The sequence below is a fragment of the Ictalurus furcatus genome, chromosome 23 (genome assembly GCF_023375685.1).
Source record: "Ictalurus furcatus strain D&B chromosome 23, Billie_1.0, whole genome shotgun sequence".
Lineage (NCBI taxonomy): Eukaryota > Metazoa > Chordata > Actinopteri > Siluriformes > Ictaluridae > Ictalurus > Ictalurus furcatus.
The window spans coordinates 15,943,284-15,966,146 of record NC_071277.1 but is presented as its reverse complement, the minus strand read 5'-3'; the positions used below and the strand labels follow the sequence as shown (position 1 = coordinate 15,966,146).

At 39.4% G+C, this 22,863-nt stretch overlaps 3 protein-coding genes across 7 annotated transcripts in view; 2 read left to right on the top strand and 1 right to left on the bottom strand.

Moving 5' to 3' along the window:
* Nucleotides 1–496: 496 nt before the first annotated feature.
* Nucleotides 497–7,355, top strand: LOC128599567 (uncharacterized). The gene is made up of 14 exons (XM_053611294.1): nucleotides 497–585; nucleotides 795–871; nucleotides 1,773–1,845; nucleotides 2,303–2,418; nucleotides 2,754–2,779; nucleotides 2,893–3,030; nucleotides 4,886–4,995; nucleotides 5,154–5,249; nucleotides 5,333–5,416; nucleotides 5,675–5,801; nucleotides 5,923–6,028; nucleotides 6,117–6,299; nucleotides 6,449–6,523; nucleotides 6,607–7,355. Exons 1-14 carry the CDS (start codon nucleotides 558–560, stop codon nucleotides 6,688–6,690), a joined length of 1,323 nt encoding a protein of 440 aa, XP_053467269.1. The 5' UTR covers nucleotides 497–557; the 3' UTR covers nucleotides 6,691–7,355.
* A 144-nt stretch (nucleotides 7,356–7,499) lies between these two features.
* Nucleotides 7,500–17,685, top strand: sqlea (squalene epoxidase a). Its single transcript, XM_053611293.1, has 11 exons — nucleotides 7,500–9,166; nucleotides 10,101–10,365; nucleotides 10,471–10,648; nucleotides 11,601–11,697; nucleotides 12,641–12,754; nucleotides 13,559–13,730; nucleotides 13,872–13,967; nucleotides 14,341–14,483; nucleotides 15,852–15,948; nucleotides 16,161–16,248; nucleotides 16,836–17,685. The coding sequence occupies exons 1-11, from the start codon at nucleotides 8,909–8,911 to the stop codon at nucleotides 17,026–17,028; spliced, it is 1,701 nt and encodes a 566-aa protein (XP_053467268.1). The 5' UTR covers nucleotides 7,500–8,908; the 3' UTR covers nucleotides 17,029–17,685.
* Nucleotides 17,686–18,319: 634 nt separating this feature from the next.
* Nucleotides 18,320–22,863, bottom strand: part of oxr1a (oxidation resistance 1a) — a 184,495-nt gene continuing 179,951 nt past the window's right edge. For all 5 annotated transcript variants that reach the window (XM_053611287.1, XM_053611291.1, XM_053611289.1 and 2 more), the window contains 4 exons: nucleotides 22,296–22,448; nucleotides 21,234–21,329; nucleotides 21,042–21,115; nucleotides 18,320–20,220 (listed from right to left, as the gene is read on the bottom strand). In XM_053611287.1, coding sequence (XP_053467262.1) covers nucleotides 20,085–20,220; nucleotides 21,042–21,115; nucleotides 21,234–21,329; nucleotides 22,296–22,448 — 459 coding nt within the window. In that variant the 3' untranslated portion in view covers nucleotides 18,320–20,084. The remainder of the gene's footprint in view (nucleotides 20,221–21,041; nucleotides 21,116–21,233; nucleotides 21,330–22,295; nucleotides 22,449–22,863) is intronic.

The following is a 22,863-nucleotide window of genomic DNA, read 5'->3' as shown; positions in this document are numbered from 1 at the left end:
GTGGTCCTGGCTCAGAATCCACAGCGGCCCTGACCAGGATAAAGCACTTACTAATCAGGTCATTCTATGCCTTTTGTATCTCAATACATTAAAAAAAAAAACTTGTTAAAAATACTTAACCTAAATATACTCTCACCGTCCACTTTATTAGGAACACCTGTACATCTGCTCACTTATGTACTTGTATATGGGCATGATATTATGCATTGCGCTTCTGCTACATGATTTGGCTAATTGGATAACTGTGTAAATGAGCAGCTGTACAGCTGTTCATAATAAAGTGGACGGTGAGTGCATATCTCTGTTGAGGGTGTGTGTGAAATGTATGTTCCCGTTAAGGGGTTCCTGGCTACAAAACGAGGCAATTCCTTTAAACCCTGTGATTGTAGGCTTTGATAAATTGAATGATTGAAGACTTTGCCTAATATGCGTGTCATCAGCGACACCTGGTGGCCACTTGTGAGATTGCAGGGGGCGTTTTTTTTCGTTTCTTTCTTTTTTTTTTTAACTCCAGAAAAACAAAAAAAAGGGACATGACGCAACTTTAGCAACTTGTCATGTCGACCAACACAGTATTTTTCCCAGGTAAATATAATTCATTCCAACGTTTAGGGTGCTCAACTACACTTAGCTATCATTTATAAGGACAGAATTGCATGAAATCAGAGTAAAACGTGTTTTTCAGACTTTGTAACTATGTAGTGCGGATTGCAGTGGCTCAAATAGCAGATTATAACCCAATCAAATGTATAATCTACTCAATCGTGCATCGATATTATTTATCCTTTTCAAAGGCATTTCCAAGATTCCTTATGTTCCTGATGCCAGTGTGAGAGATGTGCTGTGTTTCAAATATTATAATGCATCCGAGGTGAGTGAACTGCACTTCAACAAAATCAAGAGGTTAAATAAAGAAATGTGTTTACATTATAGATAGCTGATCATTATACATTTGCATGGCACATATCCTATGTGCAGCATGTTAATGTACTTGTATAACTAGTACCAGTGCAGTCTACCACAAGTTTACAGTTTACTAGATCCCTTTACCTAATAAATGACTTCATTCAGTCAGTCTTTCCTCTTCAGTAAGCTCTTTGTCCTGGTGAGGGTCAGGGTGGATCCAGAGCCCATGGATGGAACACCAGTCCATTTCCAGTCAGCAAAATACCTCATGGCATGTTTTTGAGAGGTTCAAGGAAACCCAAATAATATATTTATTTATATGATATATTTGTTACCTAGGCTTAGTGGTTAACATGTTTGCCTCTCATCTCCGGGGTTGGGGGTTCAAATCCCGCCTCCGCCCTGTGTATGCGGAGTTTTCTGTAAGGAGATGTCTCCTTCCATAAATGTGAAAGAAACGTCAGTGTCAGCGCTTTGTAACAGTCAGTACGTCTTCTGGACAGAGGACTTTGTGCTTTTGGGTTTCTTGGCGACATGACATCCCTTATGATGTCCCTTGGGTGTTTCAAAACATTAAATGTAACTATAAATGTATAAAAAGTATATATCATTCAGTAATAAGTGAAAAATTGTAATCATTGGCAAATTGCTAAGAAATAAAACACTATGGTCATGCTGATGTAGGAAAATAATCACTAGCAGGGTGGTGTGATGCAGCCTCAGTCAAAATTCCCACCCTTTTATTCCTTATGTAATGGTATCCCCATAAATAAAACCATATCGAGAGGGAACTAAGCAGGAGGCCACTGACAGATCTGTTTTTCTCCATCTCAAGTTATATTTAAAACCTTTTTTTTTATCTGCAGATTTTGCTGGGCAAGACGATGGAGGATTGGCTCCGATTCTCTGTGTGTTACTGGCACTCGTTCTGTGGAACTGGTGAGACAGCCCAATTGGCACACACAGAGTCTTTCAGCACGCTGGGATTATTATAGCCTGCATCTCCTTCAATAGATGCTCAGCAGTTAAGAGGCTAAAGTGAGCGTTTTTAATGAGCAAGCATCAAGCACCATTAGAACACTCGAGATGCATAACACAGCTGCCTGGTTTCACAGACATGTCACTAATCAGGCGGGAGCAAGAGCCGGATCCGTTTGGACCTTTCTGACCTTTCATAAAGACATCTGTTTTGAAACAGACGCTGGTATAGCTATGTTAAATCTATGGAGTGCGTTTCCAGTCATTAACACTGGGAAAAGAAAAAAAAAAAGAATGTTAAGCTGAGCAGAATGTCATACAGTCATATATGCACCCAAAGCCCCGGGCTCTAAAACCTGTCTGCAAAAAGCTCGTCAAATTCCAAACTGCTCAGACAAACTTCTCACCTCTCTGTCAGGTGCTGACCCATTTGGATCTCCAACCCTGCGCAGGCCTTGGAATGAAGGAGACGGCGACATGGAGATAGCGAAGAAAAGACTCAGCGCTGCATTTGAGTTCTTCACCAAGCTTGGTGTACAGAAATAATCAAGTTTCCCTCTTTTTTTTTTCTCAAAAACATGTCTAAAAGTCTGTGTCCACCACCCAGACTTGGTTCATGTTCTCCTCATGTTCGTGTTGGCTTCCTCTGGGTTCTCTGGTTTCCTCCCACCTCCTAAAAACATGACTGTAGGTGGATTGGATTCACACACTCATTCATGTCTAGGATTAATTTAATTTAGAGTTGCCAGTCCACCTAACAGCATGTTGTTTGGGACATTGGAGGAAACCAGAGAACCTGGTCATAAGCTAAACAAGATACAATATAATCAACTGAATTCCTGTACAAAAGCTCACTGTTATCTTTCTAGGTGAAGTACTACACCTTTCATGACAGGTGTGTATTGGATTTGCACCATACAGGTGTATAAGGATTGTTATTAAGATTATTAAAGCTATTATTAAGGAATTATGTATCGAGTTGTTCTTATTCTAATCCGGTTGTGTCAGGGACATGGCCCCTGAGGGACGCACTCTGGAGGAGTCCAATAGGAACCTGGATGAGATAACAGACTTGGCACTGGAGCTGCAGAAGCAGACTGGTGTGAAAGTGCTGTGGGTCACCTGCAACCTGTTTGCTCATCCCAGGTCAGTCACACTAACAACAAAAACATTTAAGAACCTAATATTAAAAATCTACCTCCAACAGGGGCAGTGACTCAGCAGAAATCTCAACTGCTATATGTGTCTCAATTGTAAGATGCTTTAGATTAAAACCTATAACTAATAAAATAATAATAAATGTCGAATACAGTAAGTGGTGGGTTATTGCTCATGGTCAACAAGACACATGTGGGGCTCCTGAGTAGCGTTACAGAACGGCGTTTACCTTATCGTCAAATCCTGATGATGTCACAGCCATCCGTTGCTGGGAGACCAAGAGAGCAAAATTGACCGTGATCACAGGGAGGGATGGCGTACGCTCTCCCCTATATCACAGAAACACTAGCCAATCATTAGGGTCTGTTAGCTCATGTATGCAGAAGTGGGTGGATAGCATGTTATAGCCTTCGCCCTCCATGGTTGGTAGCTGTCATGTGATAACGGAGAGCTGCCTGATAGTTGGGAATTGGCCATGGCTAAATTAGGGAGAAAATCGGGGGGAAATTAAAAACAAATCAATAAAATAAAGCAATACACATATTGGGAATCGCTAAGTTTTGCATTAAAAGTTTAGCTGTGAGAAAAGCAATTCATCTGTGCTCAAATGGTTCAAATATTAAGCGCAACCATCAAATATATATAATCTACTAATATATTTCTCTACTAGAGGCATTAGAACTTTTTGATTCTGATCTTCACACCCACAAAAATCAAACTAGTGTCCAAAAGTGTTCAAATATAGATTTCTGAAACAGTTTGCATCATGTTAATGGCACTTTCCCTCGTTTTATTAAAGTGGCAATTAGTCAGTCTCACATTTATTTATTTATATGATTTATTGAACTTTAGATGAAGAAATTAACTTTCTATAAGAACCATATTTGTGTATTTGACATCATTTCAAAACCTATTACATGTAAGTCACCAGTCAATTAGGCTTAGAGCTATAATTAAAAAGAAACTATTTCAGTTATATCATTGGTATTTGAGTAGGTTTCACCACCATCCAATCATAAAAAATATAATAATAGAACTGTGGAGTCCAGGATATACGTCATCAACCTTTGTAGAGTATGTCCCTGGACTAGGAAGTCTTTGGTATCCTTGGCACCGTCTTTGGTTACAATTGCTGCTACTACATCCAGAAGGCATGTGCATTGTAAATATCCGCAGTACCTAAAAATTCTGCAGGAATAAACGACCTGGGGGGTGTGCTGTTATAGGAAAATAATCAACGACCAGGTGGAGTGATAGCCAGTGTAAAGTGGCGTGACCATTTATGTAACGTTAATGAATAACACTGTGTACTTTTTAACTAGTTATGGCTAATGTTGTAGAACATCCACACATCAAGCTAGTTCCTGTTATCTTCTTCTTCTTCTTCTTCTTTTCCTCGCATTCACTTGAAGTTAATAATAGAAATGCAGCATGTCATGATGCTGAGCAACCACCAAATTCAACATCCTCCATCCTGAGGACTTTCCCATAGCGGAAAACTTAAAGTAAAGCTTTACCACTGACTGCATAGGACTGACACTGGAGACTCCTTCCAAAAATGCAAACTAAAGGTCTCTTTGAAGAAAACTTCACCATATCAATGATCATAAGTTTTCCTTTGCTAGATAATATATTTGAATGAGTTCATTAATATAAACATGTAGGCACTATTGTCAGAGCTGCTGTTACAGAAAACACCTTGAGGTTGATTATGCAGCAGCGCTCTGCTATAACATAATATATTGTATAACTAATTACACTGGCATGCAACACTACAGTGTTTTGTGGTGCGTACTCATTTTTAGAGAAACATGATTGAAACATTCGCCTTGTACACGTGCAGATATATGAATGGAGCTGCGAGCAGCCCGGACTGCCATGTTTTTGCCTTTGCTGGAGCTCAGGTGAAGAAAGGTCTAGAGATCGCCAAGAAACTGCAGGCTGAGAACTTTGGTGAGACCGACTTTCATCTTATCCTGTAAAATAGTTACAGACTGATATGCTTTAGGACAAATCACTGAATAATATGCTGGGACGACTCAGTGCTTGATGTAATGATGCTGTGGATACCTGTGTTAAACATGACTACTTGTCTCCTCTTATCTCCTTAGTGTTCTGGGGAGGTCGTGAAGGCTTCCTCTCCGCACTCAACACAGACATGGCGGCTGAACTCAGGCACATGGCCAGCTTTTTCAAAATGGCCGTGGGTACGAAGTGGCATGAGATTCCTTTGAATTGCTTTTGAATTGTTTTGTCACCGAAGAATAACTAACGTCGGTTTTACTTGTAGCTTACAAAGAGAAGATCGGCTTAAAATGCCAGTTTCTTATTGAGCCCAAGCCGAAAGAACCATGCAAGCACCAGTACGATTATGGTAAGCATTTTCGAAGCAGTAAGTAGACTTTAACATTAAAGCTAATTAAATACATGAATCGAATACTGTTTACGTGAATATTACAAGGATGAGTATGGATGAGTTATGCTTTTGTCATGTGACCAGCTTCCAGAATTAAAAACAAACTGTTAAGAAATGGAGAAATAGTAGGAAATATACTGTATAATGAAATATGGATTGAAACAACAACAACAAAGAAAACCCTGCATGTACTGATACTTTTTGCCATTTTGACAGATGCAATGAGCGTTATTGGCTTTCTTAAGCACTTTGGACTGGACAAAGATTTTAAACTGAATATCGAGCCCAATCACACGACCCTGGCTGGACATTCTTACGAACACGACATCATCATGGCCTCTGTGTATGGTGCACTTGATCATTCAGTGCCATTTGTTAAACGCTTTGATGCAGTGTGCTGGTTTACATCATTGTGTGTGTGTGTGTGTGTGTGTGTGTGTGTGTGTGTGTGTGTGTGTGTGTAGGTTTGGCATGCTTGGGTCTGTGGACGCCAACACAGGCTCTCCTGACTTGGGCTGGGACACGGATCAGTTCCCCATGGACATCAGAAATACGACCTTGGTGATGAAGGTGACTTAACACGTCTGTTTAAAATATGAATAGATTTTCATTTTCAGAACTGCGAGCTCATATTTATGCACCGTTAAATCCCCCTCAGGCTGTTATTGAGCAGGGCGGCCTGCAGCCTGGAGGTTTAAATTTTGATGCCAAGGTCCGGAGGGAATCGACTGAGCTGGAGGATTTGTTCATCGCTCACATTGGCGCCATGGATGCTTTCGCTCGGGGCCTCAGAAACGCAGCCAAGATTTTTGAGGAAGGAGTTATGCAAAATATGCTGCGGGTAATCATAGTCACTGCTATAAATGGGGTTTATTTTATTACTATTAGGAATTTGAGACTGACTATTAACCATCCCTGATAGCCAGAACCTGGTTTCATGGTTATGAAGTGTCTTTGAATAAGAGTGTCCTTATTCATTGTGCCACGTAGGAACGCTACATGAGCTTCAGCCTTGGAATTGGACAGAAGGTGGAAGAGTCCAGTTGCTCACTGGAGGACCTTGAGGTTTTTCACTTTTACATCCAAGTAACCTGTGTGTCCTCTCAGATATCATGAGTTCTGACATTAATGTATATATTCATTCACAGGAGTTCATCAAGCAAAACGGAGAGCCTAAAGTGACATCAGGGAAGCAGGAACAATATGAAGCAGTCTTTAATCATTACTTGTGAGAATGTATGAATAAATCTGGGTCTATGAATACGGAAAACCTTAGCGAGTACATTTACTTGTACAAGCTAATATAATAATTGCAATAAAATATAAAATAATCCATCAATATGTTTACATGCAGCTAATTCAATACAAATTTATTTATATAGCGCGTTTAACAATGGACATTGCCACAATGCTTTATGGAAATCCTGATATAAAATTACCTGGGTCAAGTAATCTGACAATAGTAAAACTCTGGGTTTACACGACTCAATCGGTAATCATATATCATTCGGAATACCCACTGAAATAGGACAGGATGTTAAGTTTAAATTTCCAAAATGATGTCCTTCGTTCATTTCATAAACAGATTTCTTGAAATCCAATAATGATTTATTAAATAATGTTATAAGTATCACCTCTTGAATAGTTGTCAGGATAGTGAGATCATAATCATGTTATCACTTAAGATTTCACTAAAATAAACAACTACAGCCTATTGACTACCCAATACAGGAGGCAGGCAGAGATGCAGGGAGGCAGCAAGAGAGCATACACGCATAAAAGAAAGGGAAAAGGCGGAGTGGAGTGAAGAAAGGTGAGGGGAAATAATGGACACATGAAACACCCATGACTAATTTTGGCTGATTTTGTGTGCATCAATTGGTGGTTTTACGAAATATATTAAGGAATACGATAGGCTGGGAAATATAGAATGTATTGGGGGCACGGTGACTTGGTAGTTACAAAGTTTGGGGGGGGGGGCAGTCAGATACATGCGATGTAGGCTGATTGGCATTTCTAAATTGTCTGTAGTATTTGATTGTGCCCTGCGATGGGTTGGCACCTTGTCCAGTGCGTCCCCCACCTTGTGCACAGAGTTCCCTGGGATAGGCTGCAGGCTCCCCATGACCCTGTATGGGATAAGCGGTATAAAAAATGGATGTATGGATGGATGAATAAGAATGCTACAAGTAATATTTTAAATGTGTCCGTGAGGATAAAACAAAAGGCCTTAACCAATAACAATATGTGTCCCAGATTCCCAAACATGCCATGTTTTTTGGTCAGTTTTGACATAAGGGTGAACTGTGCTTCTTTATAATATAAAACAAACCAATTGTTCTCCAAGTATGGTGCATGAAGCATAGTCAGGTGGTCTGTACTGTCTTTATATTGTTACAGTGGTTTAAATCACAACCCGCCATCATTTTTTATTGTCTTATACGGCAATAACTCAAAAACAAGTAGACTTGTAAACAATATCAACTTGGACCTACTGTTTTGTGTCAGTGGAAAATTCAGGAATTAAAAGCTCTGTGGCTCTAATAATAAATAGCCAAAATATTATTCAGATTTAAATGATAAGCCGGATACAAATATGAATAGTTCCTAAAAAGATTACGTTCATAAAATAAATCCGTACTGAGGAGCTCTGTGAATTGATGTTACAATTAAAAGTGTTTACATAAAGTTTCTCATCTTTCCCATGTAGATAGTCAACACCTTGAGGATCATATGGAGTGTTTAGTTTTACTCATGGCAAAGAAGCTTGGACAAAGTGGAGATACAAAAACATGTACAGAACAGCCCATACATTATCATATGTTATTGCTGAGAAATAGATCCGGAATAAAGCAAAAAACACGCCTATGCTGGACTTTTAAATGTTGCATGTCTGCGTGTCATTTTGCACACCAGTGGAACTTCAGAGGAGAAGTTGAGCAGCCGTGACGTCACATCATCCTACCGTCCGTGCTGCCTGCCTGACCAATGGGAGAATAGCGTGAGCTCTGCTCACCCCTTCCTCGCCCCTGATTAGCTGAACATGAATCTAGGAGGCGGGACTCGAGCGTCTGCAAACCAGGAGAAGATCCGCTTCTTCATTAGCATAAATTATTCAGCATCCTCTATTCAGTCTCGAGACTGCACCTGGACTTATCATATACCAGTTTGAAAACTCTTAATGAGGTTTTTACCATGGTGGTCATTTATTATTATTTTTTAAATTTTTTTTTAGCTATATACTAATGAACTAAAACTTACAAATTGAATATTTTTAGACCTGTGGCTATAACTGAAAGAACTTGCGCTATCTTTCTTGCAACTTTTGCACGTGAAGCTGTTATTCTCCCTCTTTTCTTTTTATTATTATTATTATTATTATCATTATTATTATTATTATTATTATTTTATTTATTTTTTTTATTTTATTTTTTTGTATTGTTTGAAATCATGTGGACTTTTTTGGGAATAGCGAGCTTCACATACGTGTACAAAAAATGCGACGTGTTTGTGTTTCTGCTGCCGAGAACTGCAGTTGTTTTCCTGGCAGTGGGAGCAATACTCACCTTCTTCAGGTACTGGGGTCTAAAAACCCCCCAAATATTACAGTTACCGCTGGAAATCTTCTCAATTCTGCCTTTCACTAATAAAATCATCCACAAGTTAGACATTTATCAAAGAAACAACGCAGCAGGGGCGAACAAAGAGGTAAGTTATTGTGCTGTTTATGATCTGTTTTTAGGTTAGGTTTACATGTACACCATGGTTACCAAGTCATATAGTTTAGTGTAAATGAATGAATGAATGACTTCATTTTTAAGAAAGACAGCTTCAAGTTGAATCTAAATTCCTAACAAATCTCAACTTTAACAGATATTTCAAGTTAATAATGCCTCTCGTTTTAACTTTGCTTCTACGTACATTTTTATATATAATTTTGTGGCAGCTAGCTATTAGCATTCAGTTGGTTTGTTTATTATCATGCTAGCTAACATGAGACTGATTTGGAATAAAGTTGGAATGTTTTCCCACTATTATACCATCATGTTTTGAGTCTGTCTTGTTCTTTTACTTTCATATTTTAAGTAAATGTAAGAGTTTGTACTTTTCTACTCGAGTGAAGCTTTCAACTTTTCCAGAAAATATATTCAACTGAGTAAGCACTTTCACTTGAGTAAAGAATTTCAGTATTTTTTTTTAAAACTAAAAATATGTGCTTGAAAGCCTTAAAAAAAAAAATTCATTTATTATTGACTTTGTCATTTTTATTTTTATTTTCTGCCCCCTCAGTCTGTTGTCTGTAGACTCTACATTATTATCGCCATTCCCTGAAGGCAGTGAATTATCTCTGACATGGTTTGAAGAGATACATAAACATTCATTAAAACATGCTATCGATTAGCACATTTTAGTTTATAGCTCATGCGTTTTAAAAGTTTGCTTCAACTCAAAAACTCAAAAAGATGTATATATTTTATGACAAGAGCCTGAATTAGTTATCGATAGAAAAGTTCACAGATATTGAACCCGTATTAGGCCGTTGAGGAGCCAGGGATGAAATCTTTAGTGTTATGGTTTTTTGGTAAAAGTATTGATCGTTATTTGTTCTCGTTTTATCCCTCCACTCATGACTCATGAGTAGGGAGGCACCAGGAGGAAGCGCGTAAGAACCGATGAAGAAGCAGTGCATGCAGAAAGTACCTCAGAGTGTGCATGGTCTGCTGATCAGGAGACAGACGTCATCATCGTGGGTGCCGGCGTGCTGGGTTCTGCCTTGGCGGCCGTGTTGGCACGAGATGGCAGGAAGGTTACCGTAGTGGAGCGAGATCTTCGCGAGCCAGACAGAATCGTGGGAGAACTTTTGCAGCCAGGTGGCTATCGGGCTCTCAGAGAGCTGGGGCTGGAGGGTAAGCTATAATGGATGACTCATGGAAAAAGCTGTTTTAGGCATGAGATGATTCACAGATTCACAGATTAATTCTTTACTCACACATTTACACAACTTTCCTTAGGTGCAGCAGAGGGCATGGATGCTCATGTGATCAGTGGGTATGTAGTCCACGACACAGAGAGTCTCTCAGAGGTGGAGATCCCTTACCCACAAGACGAGTGTGGCGTTCAGAGCGGCCGAGCCTTCCACCACGGTCGCTTTATTACAGGCCTGCGACGTGCTGCTCTTGACGAACCCAAGTAAGCTTCTGATTAACAAAGTGTAAAAAAAAAAAAAAAAAAAAAAAAGGGCTTCAATCCCAGACCTTAGGAGAACTTGCTCTGGTCTCAGCCTGTAGAATTACCATGATGCGCTTCCTGAGCTGAATAAGAGCCATGACTCATGATGACAGGAAATAAAAACATATCACTGTATGTATGTGACATGTCACTGACAAACCTGGTCCTGGGGATTTAACCTACAGAGTTATTTATACAGCATAGCTTCAGTAGCATCTGCACATTAGGCTGAAGTGTGATCTGAGGGAATGCAGATTAATTCATAGTCTTAAATATGGATGAAATTAAAATAACACGTTATGTTTACTGTATGTTAAACATGTAAAGTTAGGATTGGTCTCAGTCTCAGACGCCCTGTCCAAAGGATACAGCGTGTCTGATATCTTTGTACACTAAACTTGCATAGAATATATAACCTTCCTCGTTACCATTCATTACACCTCAGACTGTATTGCACATGTGCCTAATGTAGTGTTATGCATGTGTGGGAGAAGTGGGCTGAAAAACATGTGCCCAAATGGAGATCAAATCTAAGGTGCGTTTCACTCCGTGTACTAACCTGACACAACTGTCACTCACAGGCTGCATGAATCTACAGTCGAGGCTAGAAAGAAATCAGCCAAGCCTCACTTCTTCATACAATTCTGTGAATGTTTCTTATAAGTGCTAGTGCTGTTGCATTTAGTTCCACAAAATAAACAATTCTTTAAGCTTTAAGACATTTGTTAACAGCAAATAATCTGATATGGATGCCAAAAATGAACCCTTATAATGAAACTGATGTCATTTTATCATTGAAAGACCAATGGCATAGCCCTGCTAGTACTTCTACATCAGACACCCCTGGTGCGGTTTCCTGTCTTTGCGTGTTGTCTGTAAAGTGGTCACTCTGACAGCTTTTTCATTTGTACAGTGTGAAGTTTGTGGAGGGCACAGTAACCAGTCTGCAGGAGGAGGACGACTGTGTGACGGGAGTTCAGTATCGTGAGAAGGACACTGGGAAAATCAAGGTATACACACACACACAGAAAAAGTTCTTGTCTAGCTACATTGCTTGCTCCCCAGTTAAAAACATGGTAAATATACCCCTGAAGATATAGCTATGGTCTTTAAGAGTCAATTATGTATGTATATAAGATTTGAAGGTACAATATACAGTGTTATCTTGTTCTTCTCACTAGAGGTACAAAAGATGTACTTTTGAAAGTACCATCTTCGTGTTTATTTCCTGAAAACAGATACACCTATAGGATAACTACTGCAGCTTTTGTTTTTAGACAGCACAGGCACTTCATTAAGTGTTTCAGGTTATAACCAGATACAGAATCCTAACTCATTTGAAAGATTTGCTTTGGAAATGGAAGGGGTTGGTTTTTTTTTTAATTTTTAAAATTTTTTTTAAATACCGTTTATTAGATTTTGTTCTTTGTAATGACAAAATAAAAGCACAGTTTTGTCCTGGAAAGTAAACCTTTTTAAAAAGACTCATACTGGTAGATTTTAGTCAAGACATTATAAGCCAAAACAATAAATCAATGCAGTAATAAGATGGGTTTCATTTCACAAGGACAACAGCATGTTTTTCATTCAATCATCTTCAGCAAGCACTGTATCCTGGTCAGAGTTGTGGTGGATCCAGAGTGTATCCCGGGAACACTAAGTGTGACCCAACAGCCAGTGGATGGGACGCCAGTTCAGTCCATTGCAGGACACCATGCACACACACAATCACATGCTCATTCACACCCAGGCGTAACTTAGCACAGGATAGCCATCTAACAACGTTTTTTTGGAGAGAAAGTGGAGGAAACAGACACAGACGTAGTGAGAACATGTGAAACTCAATAGGATAGAGGATACAGGACTGAGCAAGGAACCAGAGCTTCCTTAAATACATTCACACATTCACCTAACGGCACTAATAATATCCCTCACTGTGTTGTTTCTCGGCAGGAGATGCATGCTCCTCTGACGGTAGTCGCTGATGGCTGTTTCTCCAAGTTCCGTAAGAGCCTCATTTCTGGAAAAGTCAAGATCTCCTCACATTTTGTTGGCTGCTTAATGAAGGTAAGATGAAGTGTCTGATAGAAATATAGGCTATTTTGCTTTAAAAATTACATCCTAAGTACTGTATATATATGTGTGTGTGTGTGTGTGTGTGTGTGTGTGTGTGTGTGTATATATATATATATATATATATATATATATATATATATATATATATGGATATATGGATGGATGGATGGATGGATGTGTGTCTTCCACTAATAAGAAGGCTGTGAAAATTTGTCTTTATTGTTTAACCTTTTGATCTTTTGTTTGGAAAAAAAAATACACAAAAATACTCTGCTCTCATGGATATCAAACACTTGCAAACAAAACACAGGTTTATCCAACCCATAGAAAACCTGTGGGGTGAACTGAAGAGGAGAGTCCACCAGTGTGGACCTTGAAATTTGAAGGATCTGGAGAGATTCTGTATGGAGGAACGGTCTCAGATCCCTTTGCCATGTATTCTCCAACCTCATCAGGCATTATAGGAGAAGACTGAGAGCTGTTATCTTGGCAAAAGCACAAAGTATTAACTAAAAGGGTGCCAATACTTGTTGCACACCTATATTTAACAAAGATTTTTTTGATAAACCTGTGTTTTGTTTGCAATTGTATGATATCCATGAGAACAGAGTATTTTTGTGAATTTTTTGAACAAAAGATCAAAAGGTTAAACAATAAAGACATTTTTTCACAGCCATAGTTACCATGGGTGCCAATATTAGTGGAGGTCACTGTACATTTATATATTTAATATGCACTTGATTCTGCACAAATGTTCTTGTGATGTAGTGTGTCTGATCCTGTCTGCTCTCCCAGGATTGTCCTCAGTTTAATTCCAATCACGCAGAGCTGGTGCTGGCAAACCCCAGTCCAATCCTGATCTACCAGATCTCCTCCAATGAGACCAGAATTTTAGTGGACATCAGGGGAGAGATGCCCCGAGACCTGTCAGCATACATGGTGGAGAAGATTTATCCTCAGCTACCAAGTAGGATAGGCTTTTATCTAAATACTTTATCTACTGTACTACAGATTATAGTAGAAATCGAGTAAACTAAATGCACTCGCATCATCTTCCTTTTCTTTTTAGCATCAGTAATGGTATCTTGTTTTATTTTTTTGTCTGTAGGGCATTTACAGGAGCCGTTTATTCTCGCTCTGCAGAATGACCGTCTGAGGACGATGCCCGCAAGCTTCCTGCCACCTTCACCAGTCAACAAACCAGGTAGACTTGTAAGACTGATTAAGAGATTATTCAATTAATTGAGAATATCGTTTGAAATACACATACATAAAAGTTTTTTTTTTTTTGTAGAAACCATTTGTAGTAGTTTAGCTCATTTATTATTATTGCTTTACAATATAAGAACTTGATTTAAATAAAAAATTATTCAGCCAGTGAAAAGACGAATCATAAGTGCCAGATCAGTGGAAACCACAAAATTTTGTAGTTCTGTGGTCTTACTGTGAGCACGTGAATAATGAATAATATTGTCCCTAACCTGACGGCTATTAAGTACTTCTGGAGTACTGTATCACAGGGAAAAAATGCAGATCTGTATAGAAATGTATACCAATTTTGCCTCACACCCTGACAGGAGTCCTGCTTCTGGGAGACGCCTACAACATGAGGCATCCTCTGACCGGAGGAGGGATGAGTGTAGTGCTCAACGATGTCCGCATCTGGAGAGAGCTGCTCAGGAACATTCCAGATCTGTATGATGACAATGCCATGCTTCAGGTAACACGAGTTTCTCACTGAATGGAAAGAGGGTGTGTTTAATTAAAACTACCATGGCCAGTAAACATTTTTTTTGAATTCTTTATATTAGGACACACTCTAAGTAGAACAAACAAACAAACAAAAAATGCAATCACAAGCATGTTTTAGTTTAATGACAATGAGCATAGCTAATGTTTTAGGCCACACCTTTTTATCAGAATATAGGTTATATTTTTGTTATTGAACAAAATGAAAATGAATGACGGACTTTAAAATGAGATTGAATGAATCTGTTGGAGTTCTATGAATGACTCATGAAGGAACGATCGCTACTGTTTATAGCTGCTATATGCAGGTGAGCTCGTGTAGAATTTTTCCACATTCTCTCCGTTTCGCGCTCCAGAGCTTAACGAGTGTTCAGATTCCTCTAGAAAATAATTCCTCCAACTGAGTTTGCAGCCTCTGAAATGAAGGTTTAAGAGGAATAAAACACTTCAGGACATGTTGCTACTGGAAATAATAAACTTTTGGGGTAACGGTAACTCTGCTTCACGTTGGCTTACATCAAACCACCCTGTTGTTGATTATTTTCATATAAAGGCACATACCATAATGTTTATGATGCTTATTTATCAGGCAAAACGATCTTAAAAAAAAAAAGGCAAAATCTGTGTGCGCGAGTTAAATAAGCTTTCCTCATCTGACCAAGTTCACTGCACAGTTTAATGAATCAGAGCTGTGCAGGAAGAAGGCTATCTATTACATCCAGCACTTACAACAGATACACTATATGGCCAAATGTTTGTGGACACCTGTGCTTGTTGAACATCTCATTCCAGATTAAGTCCCCCCATCCTTAGCTGTTATAATAACCTCCACTCTTCTGGGAAGGCTTTCCACTCAATTTTGGAGCGTGGCTGTGGGGATTTGTGCTCATTGAACTATAAGAGCATTACTGATGTCAGGCACTGATGTTAGGTGAGGAGGTCTGGGGTGCACTTGGTGTTCCAGTTCATCCCAGCGGGGTTGAGGGCTCTGTGCAGGACACTCACGTTCTTCCATTCCAAACTCGACAAACCATGTCTTCACAGGGGTATTGTCATGCTGAAACAGGTTTGGGCCTCTTAGTTCAAGTAAAAGGAAATTGTCATGCTACAGCATACAAAGACATCCTTTACAATTGCGTGCCTTCATTTTTGTGGCAACGGTTTGTGAAGAACCACAAGTGTCCACAAACTTTTGGCCATATAGTGTACATCAAGACAAAAGGCAAATATTGGCCAACAGTCTGGCATATCAGGGAGAATGAGGAGAGAAACGTCCTGTGAGCGCACATGATCATGAAATGAAGAAGAAACACGATTAATTTGTTATTCTATTCAACAGGCAAAGAAGAAATTCTATTGGGAGCGCAAGTCATCACACTCATTCGTGGTGAACGTGCTGGCTCAAGCTCTTTACGAGCTCTTCGCAGCAACAGACAGTACGTCCACGTTGTTAACCTTTGTTATTTTGAGTGTTTCCCTACACCACTCAGATCAACTTTATCAAGCACAGTTTATTCAAAAAACTCAAACTGAAGTCACTTGGTTTGAGATCATATAGCAGTTGAACTAACTTACTGCAGTGCCTGCTATTTTGGAGGTCATTTATTTAAAAGAGAGAGGGAAAAAAAGGTTTGTTTTCCTTCTGCAGGTTCTCTGCACCAGTTAAGAAGAGCCTGCTTCCAGTACTTCAAACTGGGTGGAGAATGTGTCAGTGGGCCAATAGGTCTGCTGTCTGTGTAAGTAAAACACCCATGATGTAACCACACATACTGTCGGTCAAACGTTTAGACACACTCTGGAGTAACACAAAGGGAACTATGGAAATTATGTTGTGACAAAAAAATCCAAAATAAATCAGAATAATTTAGTATTTTAGCATCTTTAAAGTAGACACCCTTTTTGCAGAGAATTTCCTGAAATGTATTCTTGGCGTTTTCTCGACCGATTTCTTGAGGAATTTCCGAGATGCTTTTTAAACAGTATTAAAGGAGTTCACACCGACGCTGGACTCTTATCAGCTGCTTTTCTGAATATTTTGCTCGGAGTTGTCCGTTTAAAAAAAAAAAAGATTTTCTGTAAATAAAATGTTCATTTTCTAATGAAAGAAATGAATGTTGGTACAATTATATTTTTTGTCTACGACGCCGATTTCAAACATTTAATCACACACACCTTCAGATCAAAAGGTTTTTAAGATCATGAGAAACATTTCAGTCCAGTGTCCACAAACTTTTGACCGGAAGTGTGCATAAAACGCTCCCTTTCACTTTCCACACAGTCTTGAAGTGTGAAACATTGACAGAAGATTGTGTTTTCTTATTAGGTTAACGCCAAAGCCCATGACTCTGATTGGACACTTTTTTGCTGTGGCCTTGTACGCCACCTATTTCACGTTCAAGTCGGAGTCGTGGCTGATGAAACCAAGGGCCTTGGTGAACAGTGGAACAATTCTTTACCGTGCCTGTGCCATTATATTCCCCCTCATCTATTCAGAGCTGAAACACCTGGTGTACTGAACCACACTAACAGACATGTGGCCAACCTAAAGACTGCAATCGGACACAAAGGAAAGCACTTAATAGCACGGAGTGCTCCAAGAAATGAACCAGCCGTGCCTTTCACCATCACGCATATCTACATTTCTAAACCTCAAATCTGGCTATTCATAACGGTACAGTATAAAGAGCTTGTATCATACATCAATGCGATGATTGCCTTTAAAGAACTTTGAATTGGGTGTATTCGTCACTGTTCTTTTATGCATTTAGTTCTTAAAAAGCAAGTTGGAAGAAATCAAGGCCCTGATTTTTTTTAAACCAGTGCACTGCCACAGCTGTGGAATTCTTCATCTAAAGGAAATAGTGGAGGAAACGTCACATACGTTCACTGTTTTTACTTGTGCCCTTAACACTGCAATTTTTCCAGCGGTCATGAACCATCTGAGGGAAAACCTTCATACAAGCTGTGAGATTATATGTATATATATATATATAAAATATATTTTTTTGTGTATATAGATTTTGAATGCATTTGAAGCACCGTGTACACTTGGGAAACTGGATCACTCGTACCTTTCCCTTTGGAGTCAAATCCAAGCAACCTCCACCTCACCTGTTTGTTTCCAGAATTAATTCACCTTTGAATAAATAAAACCTTTTCAATGATCTTCATAACTCTGTGTACATACATTCTTTTATACCACAGTGCCGTGAAACTCCCGAATTCTGATTTCTGGAACCATCTGTCTGGTCAGATGGTGTTGGTTCATTTTTATTTAATTTTTTTTAATTTTTAAATTTTTTAAAAATAAGTGACTCACAAATAAGTCCAAACCAAAATAAATGAGCTAAAAATTCAGCTATCGTTTCTACAGAGCAGCTGCTCCCATGATTTAAAGATGGAGGAACTAGAAACGGTGGTCCAGAGGTTCTTCAGAGAACCGAGTCTGTACCTTCTAGTACTACGTTTTCATCTCTCATGCTGGTTTTTCTACATCTTCTGAAGCTGGAGAACTACACAAAGCACCCACAAGGGGGCAGCAGCAACACTCAAAACACTTCAAGGTTTCTTTAATCTGAAAAGCTGCTGCTGCTTTTTAAAAGGGAAGAATGCATGAGCGTGTTGTCATGGTTACAGATCATGCACTTCTTTGACATCACTTCCCTAATGGCTTCCTTTAATAAACTGTCTCAGTGGAAAACTGCTGCACTCAAAAGTCCATTTCGATGTGCGCGTGTGTGTGCGTGCAAAAGTTTCAACCATGTGGACTTTTTAACACAAGTTCAAAAAAAAAGAAGGAATGAATAGTTTGTCTCAGGTTACAATAATTTTTATTTATATACTTTTTTTATTTTATTTTTTAAACATCACTACATTATATTCCAGCGAAACAGCTGGAGCATTTTGTTCACGCTGGACCTCGTCTGTGACTCCACATGGACAGAACTCGCTGGTGTGGGAAGAGTGATGAGGGTCTGATGAATACCTGCTCTTCATCACCCTCCTCATCCTCCCTCAGCCTGTGAACAGTGAATCTACACACCAACAAAGACACGGCGTCGGGACGAGACGGGTGAGGAGAGAATCGAAACCCCACTGGACTCGGACATTAGATTCAGGGCTTTTGCTACACTTTCCCAACAGTGTAGCAGAAAGCTCTTCATAAACAGCTAACATCTGTTCATTTCTAAACACACACACAAATTATAACAAAGACTGTACAGCTACTGCAAAGATAGCCGAAAGCATCTGGCTTTGAACTAGATTAAAGTGCTAGAAGCAACCCACCAATCCACACTCTACATATTTGTCTGCTAATAATTATATATTTATATATAGGAACAAATCTACTATTTTAACATGAATTTACAGGGTAATATACTGTACATTATATTGGTAACAGCTGAGATATCAGCACAAAAAAAGATCACTGTCACACTTAACAGCAATATATAATTACATATATATATTTATATAATTTGTTATATAATTATGTACATAAATATATAGTTGTCATTATATTTATGAAAAAAAAAAAACCAAAAAAACAAGCTTTTCAAACGATACCCTGAAAAGCAATTTTTTTTTTGTCGAGACGTAAAAGCTTTTAAAAGTTTGTTTGAAAGAACGACGGGAAGAGGAGACAAAAAAGACCCCGTCTGGATTATTGAGGTTAACAAGAACAGTAATTTGCATATTCCACAAAATCTATTGCGACACATTACTGTCTACGAACAGTACACACGACCCTCCACACACACACACACACACGGAGGAAGCTGAACTCGCACATAAACCCACTGAACAGAACGGTACGACGATGTTTTTTCTTCATAGATTAAGGGCTATGTGCTTTACCGCGGTGAATCTATGATGGTGAACGACAGAAAGACGAATTCACAACGCTCGGATAATTCACTTCAGAAGAAACCCTGCCCGGATGTACGCTCGCGTTTTACTTGCTCTCGGTATAGATGCCGCCTTAAATCAAGCGATCCTGTTACCCGTCAAAACGTTTTATTCTCGGACGACACAGGAATCTGTTTGTAGTTACGTCCGTTTCTTGTTTCTGTCCATCTCCAGTGAGGCCGTTGCATTAGTGACATCCAAGTATGACCTGACGGATGAAGCCTTCTGTCTCGGGCTGTAACAGGTCCATCTCGTCCCAAACCTACGCCAGCGTCACCGTCTGATGTTCAGAGCGCTCCAGTGGTCCCCTGTAACCGGTACATGAACGCTCACTGATGATTGTCACGGTGCGTCTCCGCTTACTTCTTCTCACGTAAACACACCTTGCACTGAAGCTTGGAACAAAGTACACATGGTAACAGCACGAGGAGAGAGAGAGGGAGAGAGTGGTGGGGAGGAGGGGGAGGAGATTTCTGTTAAATGCAGGAGTAACATACGACAAGCATAAAGAAATTATGCTTCTTTAAAACAGGCTTCCTGGGAGCTGAGGTGAAGCACATTAAGGTTTGGGACACTTCTGGCCAGCACAGAGACATCTGGTTGTCTTTCTTTCCCTGACTGGAGCCATCTCTCTCTCTCTTCGCTCTTCTGGAGAGAGAGTGGCCTACTCGAACGACCAGATCTCAATGTCCTGCACGAAAAAATCCTCCTTCGCGGAGAGCATCGGGTTCCCAAAGGTTTTGCACGAGTGACTCCTGCCATGGTAGAGATCTCCGTCCAGCCACAACCCAAATTCACCGCTGTAAGACAAGGAAATGGATTTAAACCCTTTTTTTTCCCCCCTTCTTCTCTCCAACTGCTGCAATGGCAAAATTCAGTGGAAGCTTCAACGCTACATGGCAGGTTAGGATCTAGTAACTACAAAAGGTCTACTTAAATAAAATTCCTTACTTACAACAAAAGGTCTGAATAAACAACGAATGAGATGGAATGGTGAGAACAGCTACCTTTTAATACTTAAGCCTTAATGATTAGTCAATGTCTATAAAGAAAACAATTTGACGCCGTTATTTTATTATTATTTTTTTGGCAGTGCTGCTTCATGTTACAACTTTTACTAGCGCCAAGTCCTGTATCTAGTTCCTGGTCAAACGAGCTGCCTTAAGCTAAAGAACTTATAAAAATGAATGTGATTGGCTTCAACAGAGGCTCAGCTATGCTGGTTTATGATCAGATCTTTGCCTGATCAGTTGATAAATCCTGGTCTATACATGATTATTCTGTGTGAGACTCTGTGTGTTGAAGTGTTTCTGGCTCCAAGCTCATCCTTTACTCACTACATTAACACAATATTAGAAGTTTTTTTTTTTTTACTACCTGTTAATATGATCTTATATCCTGCCTAATAAATACATTTCCAGTCATTGTCTGTATTCAAAGAATTTATATAATTTAAAGAAAAAAAATGTAAACATTTCATAGGCGGCAGCATCTCGACTGAGATTACAACACAACAACCTGGGAAGAAAAACCTCTCCTGAACGTGGCATACAAATCAAATGGATCAAGACTACAAAGTGCACCAGAGAACTTGTAGAAATCAGACTCAGACAGGATTTACCTTCCTCCACCAAATGCCAGGGAGTCCATGTCTCCTTTAATAAAGAACATGTTATCACCTGTCCATTTGTAGACCTGAAGGCACAGAAAATTCAAGCAACAATCCATTTCAACGTCGGTATACTGACTTAAAAATAAAATGAAAATTGCACTGAGCTTCATATAAACTGTAAATAAACCACAGAAAACACACCTCGAACTGTGGGTAGAAGGAAAAGAGGAAGGTTTCTCCGGTGCCGTAAAATCCGTCGCTGACTTTAAAAGGCTCTGATGCTAATGCCCCAAACACCTAGACATCACACAGATCACGTTAATGAGTAAATGTTATGGGCTACAATACAGCCTCTACGGGCTACCGAATTCCTCAAAAGTGCATTTCTCTCGGAATAAATGAATTGGCAAAATGCACAAAGGCAATGGATGGATATCATCGTAACAGATAGGGATGCACCGAAATTACGGCCGCCGTAATTTCACCGTAAAGAGAGAAAAGGCCCAAAACATGAGCCGGAAATAGCGGTTTGGAAATACTTTAAAGGTTCTGATAAGGACGTCAAATTTGTTCAGCGGATATTTCAAGAGGGGGTACGGTGCCGAGCACTTTTCCACGACAGGTTTGATACACCACCTGAAAATACGACACCCTGTTCAATATGCAGAATACAGCAAAACAACAACGACGACAGAAGAGAGGCCCTCTGCCATTCTGTGTTTTGTCTGTTGATTTATTTAAAATGACTGTAGCATATTTAAACTTTTTGTATTTGCAAGATGCTAGCCTACAGCTGCTGAGTTCATTACTTGGCTGCTGTGTTGCAGATCGTAATAGCTAACGTTACATTATTTGGATAATTGGATGAAATAAATGTTAAATTAGACTGTTACAGAACTGAATGAAGAATAATATATTTGATCTCGTTTTTGTTCTGGTGTGTTCATTTCAATTAAAGTGTGATCGTTTTATAGGTTTATAGTTTTTCAATTCGGATTCATTAAAAATTCATGAAATTAATTAAAAAGTTTAATCTTATAAAAAAATTTTGAAATTCATTTTCGGTTTCGGCCCAGAATTTTCCTTTCGGTGCATCACTAATAACAGATTAACGTCACACACGAGAGCAAAATAAATCAAGGTTTCAATCAAAATGCCAACAGAAGGGCGATTAACGCTCACGCTAACCGGTCCCTCAAGCTTCTGTTCATGTCTTTAAAGAAAAGAAAAAAAAAAAAAAGTCATGCTTTGGGAGAGTCTTACCTGCCCGTCACTGTCTTTAACGACGAGGAGCACAGGAGAGTCCTGCCCCTGCATGATCCGGTACAGGGTTTTAATACTCATGCCATGCTTGGACGTGCTGAATGCCAGTGTCCATGGATAGCCTATGGTTCTGGGTGGGAGATGTTTTGCCAGCTGTGAAAAAGATGGAGGCCATCTCATTAGCAGAGGTGGGAAAAAAATATATTGGGCAAATAAATGAATAGCAAACATGAAAAAAAAAAATCATGGTAGCGTTCTCAGAGCACAGAAAAAAAAAAAAGAAATGGACGGAAAAAATGCGGAAAACGGTACATCGGGGGAATGAAACTGAACGCTCAAAGGCCACGGTCATCAGCTCCCAATTACAGTAGCAATAACCTTCTAACACCGGCAGGTAGAGAACCTAACCAAGCACAATACAGTCCCATGTGTACACACACACACCCCAGACCTAGTAATCGCTCACATGTTCACAAACGCATACGTCTTAGAATGTCAAACAGGGGAAAAAATTACTGACAAACCTGTAACTGAACAATAATTTGAGGATGCTTAAGAAAGCACCTTA

Coding starts and splice junctions, on each gene's coding strand:
- LOC128599567 (XM_053611294.1), top strand. CDS start 558: ATGTCGACCAACACAGTATTTTTCCCAG. Junction 872..1,772: donor AATATTATAATGCATCCGAG/GTGAGTGAACTG, acceptor TTTTATCTGCAG/ATTTTGCTGGGCAAGACGAT. Junction 5,417..5,674: donor CAAGCACCAGTACGATTATG/GTAAGCATTTTC, acceptor CCATTTTGACAG/ATGCAATGAGCGTTATTGGC.
- sqlea (XM_053611293.1), top strand. CDS start 8,909: ATGTGGACTTTTTTGGGAATAGCGAGCTTCACATACGTGTACAAAAAA. Junction 12,755..13,558: donor TTGTTGGCTGCTTAATGAAG/GTAAGATGAAGT, acceptor CTGCTCTCCCAG/GATTGTCCTCAGTTTAATTC. Junction 14,484..15,851: donor ATGACAATGCCATGCTTCAG/GTAACACGAGTT, acceptor TCTATTCAACAG/GCAAAGAAGAAATTCTATTG.